This window comes from Setaria viridis, chromosome 3, assembly GCF_005286985.2.
Source record: "Setaria viridis chromosome 3, Setaria_viridis_v4.0, whole genome shotgun sequence".
Lineage (NCBI taxonomy): Eukaryota > Viridiplantae > Streptophyta > Magnoliopsida > Poales > Poaceae > Setaria > Setaria viridis.
In genome coordinates, this window is record NC_048265.2 from 12,431,604 (window position 1) to 12,454,928 (window position 23,325).

Sequence of the window (23,325 nt, forward strand, 5' to 3'; positions counted from 1 at the left end):
ATGCGGATACTTTGTATATAGCGATTTATTTGTGATATATACTCCCTCCATTCTAAATTACTACTCGTTTTGGATTTTCTAAATACATAACTTTTAATATGTATCTAAAAATAATAAAAATAATATATATCTAGGTTCATGTCAAAGGCTATATGCATCTAGAAAAGCCAAAACGAATAGTAATTTGAGACGGAGGGAGTACTTCTTATGATTGTACGCGTTCGATATCCTTATGATCGAAAAGAAAATTAGTTCAACTAATGAATCAATTAACTTGTCATAAATATTATATATTTAAAAAACAGATGGAGTACTATAATACTCCCCCGTCCTAAATTGTAGGTCGTTTTGGTATTTTTAGGTGCATAATTTATATCTAGATGCATAACAAAACGACCTGCAATTTGGAACGGAGGGAGTAATTAAGTCTCTTAGAAGTGAGCCCTTCTGTAACCGGCATGACATCATTGGAAATTGCCAGAGATTCTCAGTTTGTTTTCTTAAATCATTCTAAATAAAGTGGATATTGAAAAAGCTTGGCAATGCTTATGTTCAGTATATTGCAACCATGAAAAATTGTCAATGCTCTCACTGTCCCAAAGGTTTCTGTTAAGAAAGATTGCTAAGAACATTGATTGCATCATCAGTACTGCCCCACACACAAAAAAGAAAGGCAATACCAGCACATTCCTATCCGCTACAACGCTTGCCCATTGACATAGCGTAGGTCGTCGATGCCCCTGGGAAAACATACACAAACCAGTTCCTGGTAAGTGGGCCTTTCAATAGCCATTGATCGTTGGCTAACTCTTGGTGGGACCGGTATGAGGTCAGTTGCTATGTAATGACAATACAAGAGATTAACTGATTGGATGGCAGTGGGCCTACGGGTAGCTGACTTGTGACTTCTTCTCCGCTCTGGAAATCGCAGGCCAAAAATTTCTTTCTGGGGGAAAAGAATCTATGTGTGCAATGACCAAGGTTGCTATGTACCATGTATATGAGATTTTTCTTTACACGTCATCAGATTAAGATAGTGTTTTGTTCAAGGAGTCGTAACACAAATTGGATGAAATCAAGTCAAAGGGGAACCAAATAATATTTTTAAAATGTTTTTTACGAAACAGGAGGGATCCCTACTAATTATATATTAATATTGGGAAAAAAAGAGAGTTACATCATAGAAAAGGAAAAAAATGAAAGCTGCAAAAGCGCTTCTAGCCATCCTGAGGGAATATTTTTCTCTTTATTACTCGATGGATGACCATAGCAAACTCAAATTTGAAGATATCTTTGCATATATCAATTGTTGGTCGTCTTTGCTTGAAAATTGTATTATTTCGAGTGGTCCATATGCTCCAGGACAGTAAAATGGTACTGTAACTTCCATTAAAAAACCCTCATTAATCTGTTGCCTGAGCGACTCCAGCACTTGGAGAAGCTGCAAGCCTGCTTAGACATTAAAGGGACGTTTGCTTCCACTGACTTATTTTTAGCACGTGTCACATCGAATGTTTAGATACTAATTAGGAGTATTAAACGTAGACTATTTACAAAACCCATTACATAAGACGAATCTAAACGGCGAGACGAATCTATTAAGCCTAATTACGCCTAATTAATCCATCATTAGCAAATGTTTACTGTAGCAACACATTGTCAAATCATGGACTAATTAGGCTTAATAGATTCGTCTCGCCGTTTAGATTCGTCTTATGTAATGGGTTTTGTAAATAGTCTACGTTTAATACTCCTAATTAGTATCTAAACATTCGATGTGACGGGTGCTTAAAATAAGTCAGTGGAAGAAAACGGGGCCTAAGATTCAAAACTTCCCAACATTGCATTATACTTGATTGACAAAGCTACTCTCCGTTTTCACTGTCGTCGATAATTTTGCAAGCACGTTTTGTAGCCCTGTAACAGTAGGTGGTACTTGCTTTCACGGAGCATACATCAAACCATTTGACATGGCGTTTTACACGAGAAAATGAATTCCTATCAATATTTTTTCCTGAAACGTTGTAAGCTACGGGAACGCTGACCGGCGGGCCTCTGCTTCATTGGCGGAGCTCGCTCAAAATTTTAGGTGGGTTGGACTCGTGACAACAAATATCATTCACATGTCATGTTTATATTGAAATTACAGCAATAAAAACACAAACGTCTATAAACGACGGTTTAAAGGTTTAATTAAGATGGTACATCTCAATACAAGTTAGTAGTCTTTTTTTGACATCATAACATAATTCATTAACACATGGGTCTACTACCAAAGAACCAATCATTTCAAGGTCCTCTTGGTGCTCTAGCAAGAACTTCACATCCGAGTTCCTGAAGAATAGCTATTATTTCCGATTGAAATGAGCTGATTACTTGATTCTACCTCATATGTGACCATGTTCTTGCCAATCGGAAGACAGGGGCAATTGGGTTTGCCTTGCCCTTGCCCACTCTGACGCTAATTGGCTGCTTCTCCTCGGCATTAGCTGCTCCATGCCCACGGCCATGCCCAGCAGCACCGCTACGCCGTTGCTGCCGCTTCCCTGCTCTTTGTTCAGTTTTTCTCAACCGTAAGCTACATGGTCCCCTTTTGTTTCTAAGTTTGAACATGGGACGCCTTACATTATGTTAATCTTTTCTTGTGCAAAACCGATTGACTATACAAAATTAGAATTTAGAAGGACATACATTGATACATATACAGATATTTGTTTGCATTTGCACTTGCTGATTAACAGGCACAACTGAAATAACGTGTTTTGGGGAAATAACATGGGATATACTCCTTTTAGGGCAAAACTGCACACAGGGACACTTATAATGTCTGAACCTTTGTACATTTGATATGCCAACACATCTCCGTATATTACTGAAGAAATACCATCAGCCAACAGATCAAATCATTCTCTGCTTTCAACCATACCTACAACAGCGAAAGGGCATGTAGCCTAGTGGTTAGAGCACCTGAGTAGCACCTAGCAATTCCGTGTTTGACTTCCCGTGGGAGCGAATTAAACGGGTCTGAAATTAACAAAAAATAGGTAGGAGCTTCCCCTGCTGACTTCAGTAAAAAATAATACCTACAACGGTTAGTCTTTTGATTTTTTTTTAAAAAGGAATTATAGTTGTCAAAATTAAATGCAGTTCCCGTGGGCCTCTTATGTAGCATTACCATAATTTTGTATGCCCCTCTAAGGTTCTGGAAATAGGCTCAGCTGAATGATCATGATTCCAAGGTCTTGCAACAAATAATAATAATAATAATAATAATAATAATAATAATAATAATAATAATAATAATAATAATAATAATTGCTGCATACAATCCTTTGTAAAGGCAAAACTGCACACACTTATAATGTTGAATCTTTGTACATACTCAAACTTGCTTTAGCTTGGTGTAATAACACCACTGAAACACCCAAGAAGAGCCTTATCGTGCAACAGGACCTCCACCCATTCTTGACGTCTTCCCAAAGTTATGATCCATCTCAAATGCGATGCTGGTCTGGCTCACGTCAGTTGACTGGCTATCAGTAGTGTACGCATTATAGCCCAAGTCGAAGTCACTGTTGCTGCCGGTATAGAAGCTGCCCCTTCTACCACCTCCAGTGCGGTGCCCCTCCTCGAGCTCGAGGCATTCCTGCAATTGCGCCACCACGTCGGTCATTGTAGGTCGTTGCACTGGTGCTTGCATGGTGCACTTGAGTGCAATATCAGCGACCTTCCACACACTATTGACATCATACTCTCCATGCATTCGCGTGTCAACAACGTCCTCAATGTTGCCTCGTGCCAAGCGACGCCGCACCCATTGGATGATGCTGGTAGGATCCGGGTCGGACAAGATGGCCTGCCTGCCTGTGACCAGCTCCAACAGCACAACACCAAAGCTGTAAACATCACTCTTGGTTGTTGGTTGCACAGTTGCCTGGTACCTGAAAGTTTAGGTTACATGCACGTATAGCTCACCATTAAGAGTGCAATGGAAAGTTTGAGAGAGATGGCAATGGGGCACTTGATTATCATACTCTGGATCGACGTATCCGGGTGTACCAACGAGAGTGTTCATGGATATCCGAGTTTCATCGTCATGATTGAAAACCTTGGACAAGCCGAAGTCAGCAATCTTGGCCTCCAGTTTCGCATTCAATAGAATGTTAGTTGCCTTCACGTCCCTATGAATGAGAGGTGGGTTGCACCCCTTGTGAAGATACTCCAACCCTACAAGTACATTATTGTTCATGCTTGAAGTAAAAAACATAACTTCATTATCAATTGGCCTACAAATTAAATTCATAAACCCAAACTATTAATATACAGTACCATGTCACTAAACTTGCTAATTAAGTGGTTCACCCGATATATAAACACTCACAGCAAACCCTATAGGTTGTTGATGTGAACGCTAATGGACTACAGAGACAATGGGGAAAGATCACAGATGCTATGTGTATTCCCTTTTTTTTGTTCATTCATTGGATGGCATGTGAGCATGGTAGTGATACAAACAATAAAGTGGCAAACTTATGACATGTGGATGGCATGTTTCTTAGTGTATTTTACAATACCTTGAGCTGAGTCCAGTGAAATTCGAAGCCTCTGCCTCCAGGTTAAGCGTTTTCCGTGGCGGCCATTTCCTGCAAACGAATCGATGTAATGAGAAACTCGTAGCAACAGAGGCACTTCAGAAATGACCCTATAGATGAATAACACTAAAATCTCGGCAGTTTGATGTATTAAGGTGCGCCGTGCAAGCTGAACTCTTAACATCTCGCGTATGACATACCTGCAATCTGCTGTCGTAGGGTGCCTTCTGACATGTACTCGTATACAAGTGCCATGTACTGCCCATCCTTGCAGTAACCGATCATGGAAACGAGGTTCTTGTGATGAATCCGTGTTAAGATCTGAGCCTGAACAAATGATCGGCCTGAGTGATCAAATTCCGCAGTGACGTTCCAAAAAAGAATCTTGATTCAAATTCTACCTCCGAGAGAAACTCTTTGACACCCTGGTTAGAAGACTGAGAACGCAGCTTGACGGCCACTTGAGTGCCATCCTCCAAGAAGCCATTATAAACTTTCCCGAACCCTCCTCGACCAAGCACGTGCTGGAAGTTATTTGTGATCATCTCCAGCTCCTTGTACGTGAACCTGCGGTTCTCAAGGTGCAACGAGCTCTGCTCGAGCACATCACCTGGTGGCAGTGGTGCTGGTGCATAGCTCATCGGTGGTTCGTTTTGAGGCCTCACGGTGTTTTTCGTCGACGTAGATCCTGAACGGCACATACAACAACAACAGACATCAATATTTGTTCAGGATGTGGCAAAATTGCAAGGGGCATAGACATACTGATGCGTGTTACCTTGCTTTTTTCGTCTCATGAAGAGAAAGAATAGTGCTACCCCTGATACTATCACCAGAACCAGAACTACAGGGACAGCAATGTAGATGGAAAGTTTGCTCTTCCCCTTTGGCGGCTTACATGAATCGGCGTTGGTGCAAAGGTTTGGGTTATTGCCATATCTACAAACATGAATAAAATGAAAACTGTTTCAATAAAGTGTCAATATTAAAACTGTTTCAATCAAAGTGTCAATATACTTCACAAAACCAAAATAGATTCAGATAATAATCCACCGTAGAGTTAGGGAGCCATCTTGAATTCTTTTGAGAAGTCCAATGGGAATTGATCCACTCAGCTGGTTGCTTGTGAAATCTCTGAAAGAAACGAAATGCTACTGGTGTGAGTCAACGTGAGGGCCGGAGGATCAGGTGAAAAACATTCGAAGTCAGCAACTTACAGAACTGTTAGTGATGGTAATTGTGAAAGCGCGTCCGGAATTGAGCCGGTCAAGTTGTTATGTGACAGATCCCTGCAACATAAATATATGGACCATGGTATTTAACATATTTTGTTACTTGTATGGATCCATTATGAGGTTGAAATATATCAAGAACTTAACACATACAAATATTGGACGGCCTTGAGATTTGCGAAAGAAGATGATATATCGCCATCCAGGCCGCTAAAGGATATATTTCTGCAAAATATCCGACAATTCTGCTTAATCATAGCTTCTCCCATCCGGTTTTCTAAGATACTAATAACCAGTCCTTATCCCATCAAAGTTTTCGAACTTATTTGACTCTAGGTAACTTTTGTATATTTAATTTAGAAACATGATAGTTATTATGTGGAGTTGTCTTGAAAAGTAATTGATAACTTCTTAATGTTTTGCATTTTATAAATATATTTGAATAGGAGTTAAACGCAGGACTCTTTCTTCCTTCTCTTAATTTTTCAATAGAAGAAAGGTCATAAACAGACCGATGATTTGGTTCCTGCATTGTCAATTGTCATGAGTCTTGGGTACACGTTAATGTTCTATACACAAAACCCTCCGTTCAGAAACAAACATTTGAATTTTTTGTTACAAATTAACTTTTATGTATTGGATTTGGATACTGGGAAAAAAAAGAAAAAGTCCCCTCCTTGACTCCCTCAAATAGTCAGTTTGTTGGTTAGAACCCGGGGTCTTGATGTGGACAAAATAAAGATGGAGTAAAATATAATTTTTATTATTTATAACTGAAGAGGGATTTATCTCGAAAGATAGTTTCAGAAAAAGTACAACCCTCAAACTGTCAGTATGCATTTCTTATGTTTTCTTCATGTATTGCAACGAAGAGGCATAGTCAAAGTTATTATGTTTTAGTGTCTAGTATGAAACATCATCCAAACCATCACTTATTGTGAGTGAGTACTTACACGCCGGTGATTCTCGAATGACTGGATATGCCATAACTGCAAGTCAACCCATCCCAGGCGAAAGTCTTCGGACCACACGGGTCACCCGCCCAGTTCTTCTTCACCCGATACTTGGCCTTGATGGCCGTGATGGCAGATACTGTTAAGTGCACCCACAGGTTACTTGCTAGTACCATGCATGCCCAACTACTGGAGTATGTGACAGTCTACATGTACCTACCGTCCGAGGAGTCCGTTGCGGCGTTGGCGGTGGAGATGACGGAGTAAACCTCGACGGCGTTGATGAAAGGCGGGAGCGTCGAGTTGGCGGTGGCGTTGATGTTGACGGTGTACCGAGCGGCGGCTGGCAAGGGAGCTGTGGTGTAGAAGGCGTCAGACAAAAGGTAGTCTGGCCTGAAACCAAGCGAGGACCTCCAGACCACGTCGTTGGTCTCGAGGAAGAACTCGCGCACGGCGTTCCCGGTCAGGAGATGGAGCTCGGAGAAGTGCATGATGACGATGTACCCCGGCGTCGGGTCCCTGGGCTGCGGCGTGGAGCCCCAGAAGAACGTGATGTTGTTGGATGCGTTGCGCGGGATGATCGCTGTCTGCATCACCTTGGACGGCGCCTCGAATTTGTCGTTGTTCAGGTTCTGCACCCTGTCCGTCGTCGACATCACGTCCCAGAGGGTGGCGTCGAACAAAGGGAGCCATAACCTGTCCCGCGGATCATCAGGATACCTAGCAAATCGATTGCCTTCGATGTCAAGAATTCCGTGTACGTACTTCGATCGTGGATTGATTGGACCAGGAGTGATGTGCTGGTGCTGGTATCTTTTTTGCTCACCTGACAATGTCAGTAGCATTGGTGTGCCCGAAGTTGATCCTCGCGAACAAGACCAGGCCCTGCGTCGCGTTCGCTTGCGGGTAGAGCGAGCTCTTGAGCGGCCTCAGCTCCAGCACGGAGATGAACGGCGTTCCTGAACCGGTGTTCACCAGGCAAACGTGCACGTACTCGTCCGGCACGACGACGATGGCCTCCAGCCTGTGCACGGTTTCCGGGCTCGAGACGTTCACCCTGCTCCAGAAGTTGACGCCGGCGTAGAGGTCGAAGATGGGCGGCCTGTTGAGGCCGTCGTAGTTGCCGTACCTGAACTCGGCGCGGAGGAGGTACTTGAGCCCCGCCACGAGGGAGCGGAGCGTGTAGCAGTTGCGCGCGCCGTCGGGGAAGCTGCGCACGTTGAGGTAGCGCTTGGCGAGAGTCGACGTGACGTACTCGACCGAGATGTTCTGGTTCGAACCAGCGTCGGTGAAGGCGGCGTCCGGGGCGTACGACAGCTTGGTGGCGTCGTCCACGGAGTTCGCCGTCCCCGGCAGGCCACAGTCTATGCTGATGAAACCTGCAACGCACGATACCTCTCGCTATTCGATTCAATCGTGCATGGATGGGCGCACATGGAGATGTGTTGTGTAGTTCATATTATCATATACATGCAGTGCATAGGATCTGAAACGTTGTGGAAACATATCGAAGGGATGTCGAGCATAGTAGCATACCAATGTTGTCGGGCTGTGCTCGAGCTTGAAGTACCCCAGCGATGGCAGCGGCAGCGAGACCGATAAGCAGCAGCCACGACGTTGCCACCATTCTTTCCGTCATTGTGATTGTTCAATTTCTCAAGATAGCAGCCAAACAAGCTATTTGTTTGTGCTTCTAACTACCAGTAGGTACCCCTTATATTCGTAGCAAATCCTAGTCTAGTCGATCTAGATGGTGAACAAGTACGTACCAATTCTCCCAGAAGCCTCTATCATAAGGGGTGGAAAACTAATACCAGTTGCTTAGCACACTAATCGCATCAGCATTACAGAAAAATTAATCAGGTCAGCACATTTTTATACAGTACAAAGCAGCAGCAACCACAGCGTTGCTGCCATTGTTCTCGGCATTTAAATGATCGAATGCTTCATTGCACAAGCAAGGTAGCCAACCTCTATGCATATATATTGACTCCATTAGACGATGAACAATTGTCAAATGCTCCCACAGGTTTATGCTATCAAAGGAAAAAAAGAATATAATTTTTTTTGAAACGAAAAAAAGAATATAATTGCTCGAGAACATTAATTGATTGCATCAGCACTGTAAAAAAGAAACACGTCCGCTACAAAGCTTTGCCCATTGACATAGCGCCTAGGTCGTCGATGCCCCTGGCAAAACATACACAAACCAGTTCCTCGTAAGTGGCAGGCATCGTTGGCTAACTGTAGATGGGACCAGCTAGCATGAGGTCAATGGTTGTGTATGATAATACTCTGATTGGATAGCAGTGGGCCCCCGGATAGTTGACTTCTGATTTCTCCACTCTGGAAATTGCAGGCCAGATCAAATCATTTTATGCTTTCAACAATGCTTACAACAATTAGAGTTTTGATCTTAAAAAAAGCAGTTGGAGTTGTCGAAATTATACGCAGTTCCCCTGAGCCTCTTATAAAGCATTACCTTAATTTTGTATGCCTCTTTAAGGTTCTCGAAAGAAGCTCAGCTGAATGATCATGATTCCTAGGTCTTGCAACAAAAATAAGACATTTGCTATTTATCTATCGATGAGAAAATCTATCAAAACGTTTTATGTTGCAAATGGTCCTCTGATAATGCAAACGTCATTATGTGATGTTTCAAGATGTTTCATAATTTTAGGGAAAGAAATATAAAAAAGTTTTTTGATGTTACATGTGCTATTTTGTGATGTTTCAAACGTTATTGTCTCTCGTGTTGCACAATACTTAATATTCCAGCCATATGAAATATGGGAGAATAACACCGGCAACATTCCAGAACATCTGCAATACTATGAAATTCAACAGATTTTACCGTAAAAATCTATCAATAGATAAATAGACATTCTCATAATAAATAAATAATAACCGCATACAATCCTTTTTAAAGGCAAAGTTGTACGCACTTATAATGTTGACCTTTGTATACACTCAAACTTGCTTTAATTTGGGTGTAATAACATCACTATAACATCCAAAAAGATCCTTATCGTGCAACAGGACCTCCGCCCATTCTCAACATCTTTCCAAAATTATGACCCATCTCCAATGCGGTGCTGGTCTGGCTCATGTCAGTTGACTGGCTATCAGCAGCGTACGCATTATAGCCCAAGTCGAGGTCGCTGCTACTGCCACTGTAGAAGCTTCCCCTTCTACCACCTCTGGTGTGGTACCCCTCCCCGAGCTCAAGGCATTCTTGCAACTGTGCCACTACGTCGGTCATTATAGGTTGTTGCATTGGCGTTTGCATGGTACACTTAAGTGCGAAATCCGTGACCTTCCACACAGTGTTGACATCATACTATCCACGCATTCGCGTGTCAACAACATCCTCAATGTTGCCTCGAGCCAAGTGTCGCCGCACCCATTGAATGATGCTGGTGGGCTCCGGGTCGGATTGGGTAGCCTGCCTCCCCGTGACCAGCTCCAACAGCACGACACCAAAGATGTAAACATCACTCTTGGTTGTTGGTTGCACAGCTGCTTGGTACCTGAAAGTTTAGGTTACATGCATGTATAGCTCATGTTGGTCTCAAAGGAATTTGACACCAAACAGATTTAAGCTGTAATGAGAATAATACTTGAAATTAGAAAAAACTGATCTCCCTTTACAACGGGGTAGGGCTCCCCTTTTGTAGTGACCCATGAGCCACTTTACATTCCGCAAATGTTCTTTCTCAACCACTACATTCCTAGGATATATCGTACATAAAGGTCATTGGAGGAAACGTGTACAAATTGAACTCTTCCACGTGGTCAGGTTTCTCATGCCTTCTGCTCTCTAACCTCAGGACTTCATCTTTACTTTAAGTTGATCATCTAGCTTCGAGGCTCCATCCGCGATTCAAGATGAACGTCCAGCCTCGAGGCACCTGCTTCATTGAGCCTTGTTGAGAGTTCATAACCTCGCATAGTTCTTCTCCGAGCATTGTTCCTGAGTAAAAAGTAAAAAGGTAAAAGCTTGGTGCTCGGAACCAACTCCGAACACTCGAGGGTTGGCTCAGTTGGAGTTTAGCCATTACTGTTGTCAATCACTAGCCTCGGGTCCTTCTAGTAATAGAAGTGATGCAAGGGTACGAGTTTTACTATTAGAGGTGCCTCTATAGAACGTGCAAGGTTAAAGAAGTTCTATTTTATTTACTGCCCGCGTAACTTGCAAGGTTAATCTTGAGCCCTGCTAACGACATTCAAGGGTAACTGAGTTTTGCTTCTCGGTTTAAAACTTGTGAGGTCAGTAGGGCTTCACACTTCATTATACTTGATGTAAACCTTGCGAGGTCAAAAGGGTTCTTACCCCATAGACGGCGCTCGAGGGTGTTTATACTTTTGGTGATCCCCAACAGTAGACCCTCATCGGCGAGGGTTGACTCTGATGGGCCAAACCCGCGACTAAGGATCACTTCTATCAAAAACGTCACCCTCGAGTGTTGGAGGAGAAATGAACCAACGGTAACTTTTGATACCTATCGTGACATTTTTTAATTGGGTTCTGCTTCAACTTTGGTTCGAGGGTCGAGGCATCTATTCGTACCCATTAACTCCCCTATAAAAGGTCACGAACCAATCGCGTTTTGCTGAGAGATTGCCCGTTGTTGCTTAGCACTTTGAGATTCACGCTTTCTTGGCTCCTTGCATCGATCTCTCTAGCTTCTAAGGTATTATTTTTATCCTTTTCTTTCGTTCTTTTTTACCTTTTGCTCTCTTGCTTGCTGTTTTGATTTACTTTTTTATATGTTGTCCAGCTAGCTTGAATTATGCAAACTGTGAGATTAATAACTTTTGAAGAGCTGGTAGAGCAAGCGAGGTTGCGTGGGGACGCTCCCGAGCAACAGGAGGTCCACGAGGGTTCTCATCCTCTGGAGATCTCTTCCGATACTAATAGTGGAAAGGATCTGACTAACATCGAGGCTGATCCTTCAGAGCTCATGGCCGGCAAGGACACTTTCGCACCAACTCTCCACTTTGGCCGTTCGTTGGTTTCCCAGAATACCATAGACTTTTATGTCAGCAAAGGCTATTTTCCCAAGGACTTTGCAAGGCCTCTTGGTGAAGAGCTTGTGCTGAAACCCAATCTTGGCGAGGCTACAGTCTTCAGGGATTTTTTCACTGCCGGCCTACACTTTCCATGCGACAAGATGTTGTCTTAGATTCTGGACAGGTGTGGGGCTAAACTTCACCAGCTTACGCCTAATGCCTTTGTGACACTTTCTAAGTTTACTGGGTCGAGCGCAGTTTTGGTGGCATGTTGATGTTGATGGTTTTGCGAGGCTCTTCAAGCTTCATATTAAAAAAAAGAGAGTTTAGTTTGACGATGAGAAAGAGGCTTTCAAGACTCAATTTGGTTGTTGTACGTTCACGACTCAGAGGAAAAATGAAAGTAAGAAAATTTCTAGAGTTGAGCTCCCTATGGCTCAGAAGAACAGATGGGATGATGATTGGCTTGGTTACTGGTTTTACATCAAGGTAGACATGTCCGAGGCTTTTGGTTATGGTCAGCCATTTTACCCGTTCTTCAGTTCGATGTCTCCTCTAAACATTACATCGGTTCCCACTTTCTTGAGACCGCTTTCCAGGCTTGCAAGGATGCCTTTGTTGTTGCTTGTTCAGCTGTTGCCGGGCGGGACTTGGTTGAAGAATTTCTGGGTGCGGACATTTGGCCTCTTTCTCATGGGTGGACACCTAAGGCAATTGTGATGAAGACTGTGACGTGGTACCACAAACCGGTTCCTTTTCCTCTGTTTGGTTTGAGCTTGCCAAAGGGGGCGAATGCTGGTATTTTTGTTGATGAGATTGAGAGGCACATTGTTGATATCTTAGGGCCCTGTCACAAGAGTGAATATTTTTCAGCTCGTAAGATTGTTACACATGGTGTCCAAGTGAACCGTGTGTTGTCTGAGATGGAAATAGAGGTGGAGCCTTGAGTCAAACCTCGCAAACCCTCAAAGCGGATGCATGAGGCTATTGTGACTGGTTCTATTGATATTGGTGGAAATGGAGGGAAGGGGTAGAAGAAGAAGAAGATTGAAGATTCATGTTCTTTGCGCATGGTCGAGGTTGCAAAAAAATCAAAGACTCCAGGCCTCGAGGCTCTTAAGAAAAAGAGCTTACTTGGTCAGGGATCTTCTAGCGATCAGCAATTAAGCTCTTCTAGCAAAAGGCTTGAGGTTATCAAAAGTTCTGAACCTATGATATGGGAGCCCGAGGTTAAGTCAGTTGCCTCGAGGTTGGAGCTTGAAGCTGCTGGGGCTTTAGCCGGGATGAAATTGAAGAAAGCTGGCAAGAAAACCGGAATAAGAATTGTGAATGTCTTAGATGATGCTAATGAAGATGAACGGTTTTTGGATGAGGGTTCATCTTTGGCTTCACCTCTGCACCCCGAAGCTCAAAGGAGTCTCACCGAAAAGAGCTGCACCCCAAAGCTGTTGTCGCTACCAAGAAGGCTAATCCTAACCCGGTGCCTATTCAGCCAGGTAAAATTGTCATCGAATCCCCACCTAAATTAAGGTTCGTGGATGCTAGCGTTGTTGGAGGTATGCCCTAGAGGCAATCATAGAGATGATGATATTCCATTTGTATCCATGATTTGTATGTTGTGTTCATTGAATATCCATTGAAGGCTACTTGAATTGATTTGCAATTATGTGAATTGTATGTGAAACTCTTTACTTGTATGGTTATTCTAAAGTTGTCCCTAGTCGGAGTTCATGTGAGGACACACATGAATATTAGACTAGCACATGTATTAGTTGATGACTATGTTTCACAAGTCATGGACATGGAGACGTTGAACTAATAATGTGGACACATGTGGAGACATGTGTTAGGACTGACCCAACACGAGAAGTAGTTCTCTCTTTAATCAACATATACGCTTTGTCCTTAGACCTGAGATTGTCGCATGTATTCTAGATGTGGATCAACCTACTTAGGGGCTATCAAACGCTACGCCGTAACAGGGTAGTTATAAAGGTAGCTTTCGGGTTTGTCAAGAAGCATGCTATGAGACATGGTCAATCAAGATGGGATTTGCCCCTCTCTGATTGAGAGTGATATCTCTGGGCCCCTCGAGTGATCGGATCCAAAAATGCATGGGCATGCTACGTACGGTTAAGAGTTAACCTACAAAGGGATTCCAGATCACAGGATCGAGAAAGAGCGGTCGGCTTGTAGCTAGACCAAATATCGTGAGGCAAAGGGAATAGCATGTATATTATGTTGTGATGGTTCGTCTGATATGATCTTCGTGTGCGTATAGGAGTTGGCACGTCTTGCTAGAGGCCGCTACCGACTATTGGGCCGAGTAGGAGTACTTGGGCCATGTCTATACGTATCCGAACCCATAGGGTCACACACTTAAGGGGCTGGAAGCCCAATTCGGATCTGGTCCGAGTTGGATTAGGTTTAGAAGTGCTAATGGGCCTCGGATCCAGAGGCCCGTCAGGAACCTCTATAAATAGAGGGGTGGGGGCGCCCTAGGGTTTACACTTTTTGGCGAAACACACCTGCCGCGCCTCCCACGCCCTCGCCTGTTGCAACTCGCGGATCTAGCAGTCCGGCTTGCGACGCTTCCTCCCTGCACGTGTGGATACCTTGGAGGTGTTGCGCCTGCAGCACTTGGACGAGCCGCCGACGAGCCACCGACGAGCCGCGACGAGCCGACGACGAGCCGCGGCACCGGAGGCGATCTTGCTGCACGTGGACGAGCTGCTGAGGAGCTGCTGGACGTGATCGACTACGTACGACTACGTTGATCGACTACGTACGACTACGTGATCGTCTTCACTGCATCGACGCATATCTACATCTTCCGCACCAGTAGTGCGTCGAGTGGTAATCCCGTGATCCTTATACGGCAGTTCTTCCTGGTTATACGCGGTAGATTTTTTGAATTGCGCTAGTGTAGCCTACCTCGTATCCCAACAGTAGTATCAGAGCCGTAGCTGCTTAGTTTTGGATTCGGGATGTGTGCATATGGAGATATGCGAGTTTTCTGTTTGATCTATGTCCTGGTTTCGTGCCCTTGCTGCAATGGTAGTGTAACGACATACTCCTACCGGTCGGTTTCCGCCATCGGAGTTAAGTGATACACGTAAATCTAGTTGCAGTGAGCAAAGATCAATATGATTGGTCGAATTGAAACCCAGGGTCATACGCCAGGCGCATTAGATGTGCAATGGTAGATGAGATCTACTGCCGAGGTCGGGATTTTTGCCGTATGCGTATGCTTCGGTAAATCAGCCGTAACTTTTCGGTACGATCTCGGATCGGGGCGAATTTTATATGAAAATTGATCTACAGAAAAAGTTACACATGAAATTCAACGCTTTGCCATTTTAGGCGAAATTAGATTTCCCAAATTTGGCTTGGAAGATGGAGTTTCGGGCCTCCGAAGTTTGGAACGTTAGGACGCCTAACTCTGTTTTGCAGGATGTATGTATGTATCTTTTGATCAGTATGGCCCCCTTGTGTATGTGATGCATGTGTGTAACTCATTCGTGACCTGCGTGTCGCGCGTACGGCAACACGGCAGGAGCCATATGTGTTGTCACTTTATTGTATTTAATGGTCTGCGTACCAATCTGTGATGATCCAAGCAACTATGTAATCTTCATTACTAGATTCTTTACTAGCTATTAGGAGTAATAGCATGCTCTAGTTCTTGGAGGACTCATCACCAGGAGGATGGCGCACATGGAACATGGAGATGGAGATCACCATGGTGAACAGGTTCTATGGAGATGGAGATCACCATATGAAAACGGGCCATACTGTGTCACAGCTGTGTGAATGCTATTCTGTTTATGTTTTACTTTCTGCATGCTGTGATGTTAGAAGTAGAACGATCCCTCACAAAGTTTAAGTTAGTATGCCCTCCCAACTAAAACTTGCACCGTCCCATGTCTTGTACAATTGGTGGTGGGTCTATGAAATTAGGGTGCCACTAGTTTTCCTTGACTAGACGGGTTTGTGTCGGACACTTACACGCATAAGGGTTGGTTTGCTTAACAAGGTCATCTTAACGGTTAAGGACCTTGGGGCATAAAGGTTGGACGCCGAGACATAGAGATGTCACCCAACAACAGGAGTCATATGTGATATGATTAGCAAAAGTTGCTTACCGATCTACCTCGTTTGCTAGCGGTGATGCTAAAGCTCACTAGTAGACTTGTTAGTTGTGGATCCTGAATCACTAAGTTTCAATAGAGGGATATTGATTTTAGTGGGAGTAGATTCTGTTAAAATAGTTTAATGTAATTTTCTCTATCATGGATACGTTTGTCTTAGTGTATCTTGCATTACTTGTGTTGTAGATTAAATGGCACCTAGCAACACCACCACACCATTTGCTTTGCGTTCGGTCCTTGAGAAGGACAAGTTGAATGGAACAAACTACTCGGATTGGATCCGTAACCTGAGAATTGTTCTCAGAGCCGATAAAAAGGAAGATGTTCTAGACACCCCACTACCACCAGTACCTGCTGATGATGCATCTGCTGCCGTTAAGGCTGCTTACAAGAAGGCATTTGATGCTAATCTTGAGGTAAGCTGCCTTATGCTTGCTTGCATGGAACCCGAGCTGCAGATGCAGTTCGAAACAAATCATGAGGCACACGATATGATCGTGGCGCTCAAGGACATGTTCCAGACACAGGCTAGGACCGAAAGGTTCAATGTGTCCAAAGCCTTTCTGGAGTGCAAGTTAGCAGAAGGCGCAGCAGTAGGACCACATGTAATCAAGATGGTTGGTTACACTCAGCGATTGGAGAAGCTGGGCTTCCCAATGGGCAAAGAGTTGGCCACTGACTTCATTCTTTCATCTCTTCCGCCTAGCTATGGGAACTTCATCTCGAACTACCATATGCATGGGACGGAGAAGGGTTTGAATGAACTGTGTGGTATGCTCAAGACAGCAGAGGTAGACATCAAGAAAAGCGCTAGTACCAGCCATGTGATGGCTATACAAAACAAGCCTAGCTTTAAGAAGAAGGGCAATTCTTGGAAGAAGAAGGGCAAGGCTGGAACGTCCAAGCCAAACCCACCGCCCAAGGTTAAAGCTGGACCTGGACCTGCTCCAGACAAAGAGTGCTTTTACTGTCATGAACTTGGTCACTGGAAGAGAAACTGCAAGCAGTACCTAGCTTCCTTGAAGAATGGCGGAAGTAAGAGTACTTCTACCTCAGGTACGCTTGTTGTTAATGTTATAGACAACATATTTCTCGCTGATACAATTATTAATTCTTGGGTATTTGATACCGGATCGGTTGCTCATATTTGCAATTCGATGCAGGGAATGATAAGAAGTAGAAGCGTGGAAAGAGGAGAAGTTGATTTCCGCGTGGGCAATAATGCAAGAGTTGCTGCGTTGACCGTCGGGACGATGCAACTCCACCTCCCGTCAGGATTTATTATGGAGTTGAATAATTGTTATTTCGTTCCTAGTTTAAGTCGAAACATTTTGTCTCCTTCATGCTTGATGAAGGATGGTTACTCATTTGCGAGTGAAAACAATGGTTGTGTGATCTCTAAGAATGATATGTTTATGGCTTTTGCACCCATTGTGAATGGATTATTTGTTTTAAATCTTGATGGTTCACCTGTCTGTAACGTAAGTGCTAAAAGGCCTCGGCCTAATGATTTGAGTCCTACCTACTTGTGGCATTGTCATTTGGGTCATATAAGTGAAAAGCGCATGAAGAAGCTCCATTCTGATGGACTTCTAACTTCGTTTGATTTTGAATCATACGAGACATGTGAGGCTTGCTTGCTAGGCAAGATGACCAAGACGCCTTTCACAGGAATTCCTGAGAGAGCAGTAGACTTGTTGGAACTCGTACATAGTGATGTATGCGGACCAATGAGCACGACGGCTAGAGGAGGATTCCAATACTTCATAACTTTCACTGATGATTTTAGTAGATATGGATATGTCTACTTGATGAGGCACAAGTCTGAAACCTTTGAAAAGTTCAAGGAATTTCAGAATGAAGTTGAAAATCAGCGTGGCTAAGGCCTTACGATCTGATCGTGGAGGCGAGTATTTGAGCCACGAGTTTAGCAATCATCTAAAGAGTTGCGGAATTGTTCCACAACTTACGCCGCCTGGAACACCTCAGAGAAACGGTGTGTCCGAGCGACGTAATCGAACTTTGTTAGACATGGTTCGATCAATGATGAGCCAGTCGGACCTACCGTTGTCATTTTGGGGATACGCTCTAGAAACAGCAGCTTTCACACTTAATAGGGTACCATCTAAATCCGTAGTTAAGACACCATATGAGATATGGACTGGAAAGGTTCCTAGTTTGTCTTTTCTAAAGATCTGGGGATGTGAAGTGTTTGTCAAGCGACTTCAATCGGACAAGATCACACCCAAGTCGGATAAGTGCATTTTCGTGGGATATCCAAAGGAAACTTTGGGATATTATTTCTACAACCGATCAGAAGGCAAAGTGTTTGTCGCTCGGAACGTGGTTTTCCTAGAGAAAGAGTTTCTCAAAGGAGAAAAGAGTGGAAAGACAGTGCATCTTGAAGAAGTTCAAGATGAGCCGATCGGGCAAGAATCAATGAGTGATGCTAACGTAGCAGAACAAGTTGAGATACCCATGGCAAGAGAAGCACCGCCACAACCACGAAGGTCGGCAAGGCTCCGCGAAATGCGGGAAATATTATTGTTGGACAATGATGAGCCTGCGACATATGCAGAAGCAATGATGGACCCAGACTCCGAAAAATGGCAGAGTGCCATGCAATCCGAAATAGAGTCCATGGGAGACAATCAAGTTTGGAACTTGGTTGACCCGCCTGATGGTGTTAAAGCCATAGAGTGCAAGTGGATCTATAAAAAGAAAAAGGATATGGATGGAAATGTTCACATCTATAAAGCACGACTTGTCGCAAAAGGTTTCGACAAGTTCAAGGAGTTGACTACGACGAGACCTTCTCACCCGTAGTGATGCTTAAGTCCATTCGGATTATTCTAGCTATAGCTGCATATTTCGATTATGAGATATGACAGATGGATGTCAAGACAGCTTTCCTGAATGGAAACCTAGCTGAGGACGTGTATATGATACAGCCCGAGGGTTTTGTCGATCCGAAAAATGCTGGAAAGGTATGCAAGCTTCAGAGATCCATTTATGGATTGAAGCAAGCATCTGGGAGTTGGAACATTCGTTTTGATGAAGTGGTCAAAGGGTTTGACTTCACCAAGAACGAAGAAGAGTCTTGTGTTTACAAGAAGATTAGTGGGAGCTCTGTAGTATTTCTAATCTTATATGTGGATGACATATTACTGATTGGAAATAACATTCCTATGCTTGAGTCCGTAAAGACTTCACTGAAAAATAGTTTTTCGATGAAGGACTTAGGGGAAGCGGCATATATTCTGGGCATTAAGATCTATAGAGATAGATCGAGAAGGCTTATAGGTTTAAGCCAAGATACTTACATTGACAAAGTGTTGAAGCGGTTCAGCATGGAAGAGGCAAAGAAAGGGTTCTTGCCTATGTCACATGGCATACATCTCAGCAAGACTCAGTGTCCTTCGACTGCTGATGAGCGGGATCGCATGAGTAGAGTGCCATATGCCTCGGCTATTGGATCTATCATGTATGCAATGATAAGTACTCGCCCAGATGTTTCATATGCGCTAAGTATGACAAGCAGACACCAATCTGATCCAGGTGAGAGTCACTGGACAGCGGTGAAAAAATTCTTAAGTACTTGAGAAGGACTAAAGATATATTCCTCGTCTATGGAGGTGAGGAGGAGCTCGTTGTAACAGGTTACACCGATGCTAGTTTCCAAACCGACAGAGATGATTCAAAGTCACAATCAGGATTTGTGTTCACACTGAATGGTGGTGCTGTTAGTTGGAAGAGTTCCAAGCAGGAGACGGTGGCCGATTCTACGACAGAAGCCGAGTACATCGCGGCTTCGCAAGCCGCGAAGGAAGGTGTTTGGATAAGGAATTTCCTCATTGAGCTTGGTGTGTTCCCGAATGCGTCCAGCCCATTGAATCTCTACTGTGATAATAATGGGGCAATTGCGCAAGCAAAGGAGCCAAGGAACCACCAGAAGAACAAACACGTAATGCGGCGATTTCATCTCATTCGAGACTTCGTTAACCGGGGTGAGATCAAGATATGCAAAATACACACGGATCTGAACATTTCTGATCCGTTGACAAAACCACTCCCGCAGGCTAAGCATGATGCGCATGTAAGAGCTATGGGTATTAGGTACCTTCTAGATTGACTCTAGTGCAAGTGGGAGACTGTTGGAGGTATGCTCTAGAGGCAATCATAGAGATGATGATATTCCATCTGTATCCATGATTTGTATGTTGTGTTCATTGAATATCCATTGAAGGCTACTTGAATTGATTTGCAATTATGTGAATTGTATGTGAAACTCTTTACTTGTATGGTTATTCTAAAGTTGTCCCTAGTCAGAGTTCATGTGAGGACACACATGAATATTAGACTAGCACATGTATTAGTTGATGACTATGTTTCACAAGTCATGGACATGGAGACGTTGAACTAATAATGTGGACACATGTGGAGACATGTGTTAGGACTGACCCAACACGAGAAGTAGTTCTCTCTTTAATCAACATATACGCTTTGTCCTTAGACCTGAGATTGTCGCATGTATTCTAGATGTGGATCGACCTACTTAGGGGCTATCAAACGCTACGCCGTAACAGGGTAGTTATAAAGGTAGCTTTCGGGTTTGTCAAGAAGCATGCTATGAGACATGGTCAATCAAGATGGGATTTGCCCCTCTCTGATTGAGAGTGATATCTCTGGGCCCCTCGAGTGATCGGATCCAAAAATGCATGGGCATGCTACGTACGGTTAAGAGTTAACCTACAAAGGGATTCCAGATCACAGGATCGAGAAAGAGCGGTCGGCTTGTAGCTAGACCAAATATCGTGAGGCAAAGGGAATAGCATGTATATTATGTTGTGATGGTTCGTCTGATATGATCTTCGTGTGCGTATAGGAGTTGGCACGTCTTGCTAGAGGCCGCTACCGACTATTGGGCCGAGTAGGAGTACTTGGGCCATGTCTATACGTATCCGAACCCATAGGGTCACACACTTAAGGGGCTGGAAGCCCAATTCGGATCTGGTCCGAGTTGGATTAGGTTTAGAAGTGCTAATGGGCCTCGGATCCAGAGGCCCGTCAGGAACCTCTATAAATAGAGGGGTGGGGGCGCCCTAGGGTTTACACTTTTTGGCGAAACACACCTGCCGCGCCTCCCACGCCCTCGCCTGTTGCAACTCGCGGATCTAGCAGTCCGGCTTGCGACGCTTCCTCCCTGCACGTGTGGATACCTTGGAGGTGTTGCGCCTGCAGCACTTGGACGAGCCGCCGACGAGCCACCGACGAGCCGCGACGAGCCGACGACGAGCCGCGGCACCGGAGGCGATCTTGCTGCACGTGGACGAGCTGCTGAGGAGCTGCTGGACGTGATCGACTACGTACGACTACGTTGATCGACTACGTACGACTACGTGATCGTCTTCACTGCATCGACGCATATCTACATCTTCCGCACCAGTAGTGCGTCGAGTGGTAATCCCGTGATCCTTATACGGCAGTTCTTCCTGGTTATACGCGGTAGATTTTTTGAATTGCGCTAGTGTAGCCTACCTCGTATCCCAACAAGCGTTGCTTCCACTAAATTTTTGATGGAATTGCAAAATACTGTTGGCGCAGCTGGAGAGCCATATAGCAAACCCTCATTGCTTCTATGGATTGATCCTGTGCCCAAGGGTTTTGCTCCGCCCCAGTCTATGCTGGACTACAACAAGGCTTACGGGACGGATCTTAAGGAAAAGTTACTGGTTGTCCATGTGCCCGGGTTAGGTGAGGATGACGATCCTTTCAATCCTTCGCATTGTTTTTGGAGTGCAAAATTCTGATTAGCCTCGAGGGGGTTATTGATTTGTTGCTTTAGCGTATTTTTCACACAAAGGGATGAAAAGCTTTTTTTTAAAAAAAACGTCAACCCCCTCCCTCATTCCTCTGTGTGAATTGTGTTGGTCGATGCCTTTTTTATCAGAGATTGTGTCGTCCTTGGAACCTTTATCTTTTGAAGTAATTTTAACTAAAGTTTTTGTGTTCAAGTATTCTAATGATAAGTTGACAAAAACTTGTTTTCTTGTTTTGCGGACTTAAAAAATTCAACGAAAAGTTGGGTCGAAATGGCAACTCTTGGTTGCTTCGACCATAAAGCTTATAGACCTGTGAGGTTAGATAAAATTTTGGATAAATGCTGATTATGTAAAGATGATGCTGCAACTTGCTGTTGCTTTTAGCTAAAGCTTGCGTAGAAATGCAAGTATTTTTCTCACACATGAATGCGAAGCTTGTTTGCGCAGGAACACAAGTTTTTGAGGCATTCAAAAAAGTAAAATTGGTGCTGCAACTTGTTGTTGCTTTTTCCCCAATGCTTGCGCAAAAACGCAAGTTTTTCGTCGCACGAAAATGCGATGTTTCGGCGCAACTTATTGTTGCTTTTGGCTGGAGCTTTGCGCAGAAATGCAAGTTAATAGCCTCTTCGAGGCTTGACAAACATGAGGTAAGGGGGAAATGTACTTCAGTAGAATGTAAAAGGTTTACATGGATCCGCCTTGTTAAAAATCTTGCCTCCAGTGTGGAGCCCCCCTAGCAAGGAAAAGAGTATGGTTCGTTTGTAGGAAAGTAAATGTGACAAAGTAAATTTTGTGCCCTCGACGTTGTTTATAGATTTACAAGTCGAAGGCTTCTGTAAGTGTGGAGACTAGGGGTAATATTTGTGCAAGTTGTCCATATTCCAAGACTGTGGCAACTCTGCTCCAAGCTGATCTGCGAGGTAAAAGGATCCGCTTCGAGTAACAACATATGGCCCTTTCCAAGTTTCTTATAACTTCCCGAGGTTCTCCCAGTTTTTTCTCTTTCTGATAACTAGATCTCCTACCTTGGTTTCTTTTTTCATTACCTTCCTATCCCTCCATTTTCTTGTTTCTTGTTGATACTTGTCAAGGTTTTCTGCTGCTTGGAGTATGTCAACCTCTATCATGTCTTTATCGATCTTCTCATTGTCTGTGGAAGCCTCGATTTTGAGCACTCTTAAGCTTTCGTTCTTAATTTCTTTAGGTGTCATTGCCTCAGAGCCATACAAAAGCCGGAAAGGTGTGAAGCCCGTTGCTCTTGAGGTTGTGGTGTTGTGAGACCATATGACCCTTGGGAGTTCATCTATCCATTTCCCTTTCTTTTGGTCATACTGCCATATTTTGATGCTCGAAAAGATTATGATGTTTGCTCTTTCTACAACTCTATTGGACTGGGGGTGATATACTGAGGCAAATTTTACCTTGGTTCCCATGCTTGCACAGAATTCCTTAAAGTCATTACAATCAAACTATTTTCCGTTGTCCACTATTAGCTCTCTAGGGACCCCGAATCTGCAGATGATATTCTACCAAAAGAACTTTTGTACAGAGCTCGAGGTTAT

At 43.9% G+C, this 23,325-nt stretch overlaps 1 protein-coding gene across 2 annotated transcripts; it reads right to left on the minus strand.

Annotated features, from left to right (window-relative positions):
- Positions 1–3,255: 3,255 nt before the first annotated feature.
- Positions 3,256–8,567, minus strand: LOC117847678 (putative leucine-rich repeat receptor-like protein kinase At2g19210). 2 transcript variants are annotated; one of them, XM_034728925.2, is made up of 13 exons: positions 8,314–8,563; positions 7,604–8,156; positions 6,998–7,497; positions 6,778–6,916; positions 5,978–6,049; positions 5,810–5,881; positions 5,646–5,726; positions 5,371–5,531; positions 4,994–5,280; positions 4,793–4,919; positions 4,575–4,643; positions 4,035–4,227; positions 3,256–3,941 (listed from the first exon to the last, which is right to left on the minus strand). In XM_034728925.2, the coding sequence occupies exons 1-13, from the start codon at positions 8,414–8,416 to the stop codon at positions 3,437–3,439; spliced, it is 2,862 nt and encodes a 953-aa protein (XP_034584816.1). In that variant the 5' UTR covers positions 8,417–8,563; the 3' UTR covers positions 3,256–3,436. The 2 variants fall into 2 exon arrangements, with proteins under 2 accessions (XP_034584816.1, XP_034584817.1); XM_034728926.2 differs by lacking the exon at positions 5,978–6,049 and having other exon boundaries at positions 8,314–8,567.
- Positions 8,568–23,325: the final 14,758 nt, after the last annotated feature.

What these genes read in the sequence shown, in the direction of transcription:
- LOC117847678 (XM_034728925.2), bottom strand. Translation starts at nt 8,416, where the DNA reads ATGACGGAAAGAATGGTGGCAACGTCGTGGCTGCTGCTTATCGGTCTC. An exon ending in CTCAAGGCCGTCCAATATTT is followed by an intron (nt 5,882 to 5,977) that starts GTATGTGTTAAG and finishes TTTATGTTGCAG; the next exon opens with GGATCTGTCACATAACAACT. An exon ending in CCCGGATACGTCGATCCAGA is followed by an intron (nt 3,942 to 4,034) that starts GTATGATAATCA and finishes CTAAACTTTCAG; the next exon opens with GTACCAGGCAACTGTGCAAC.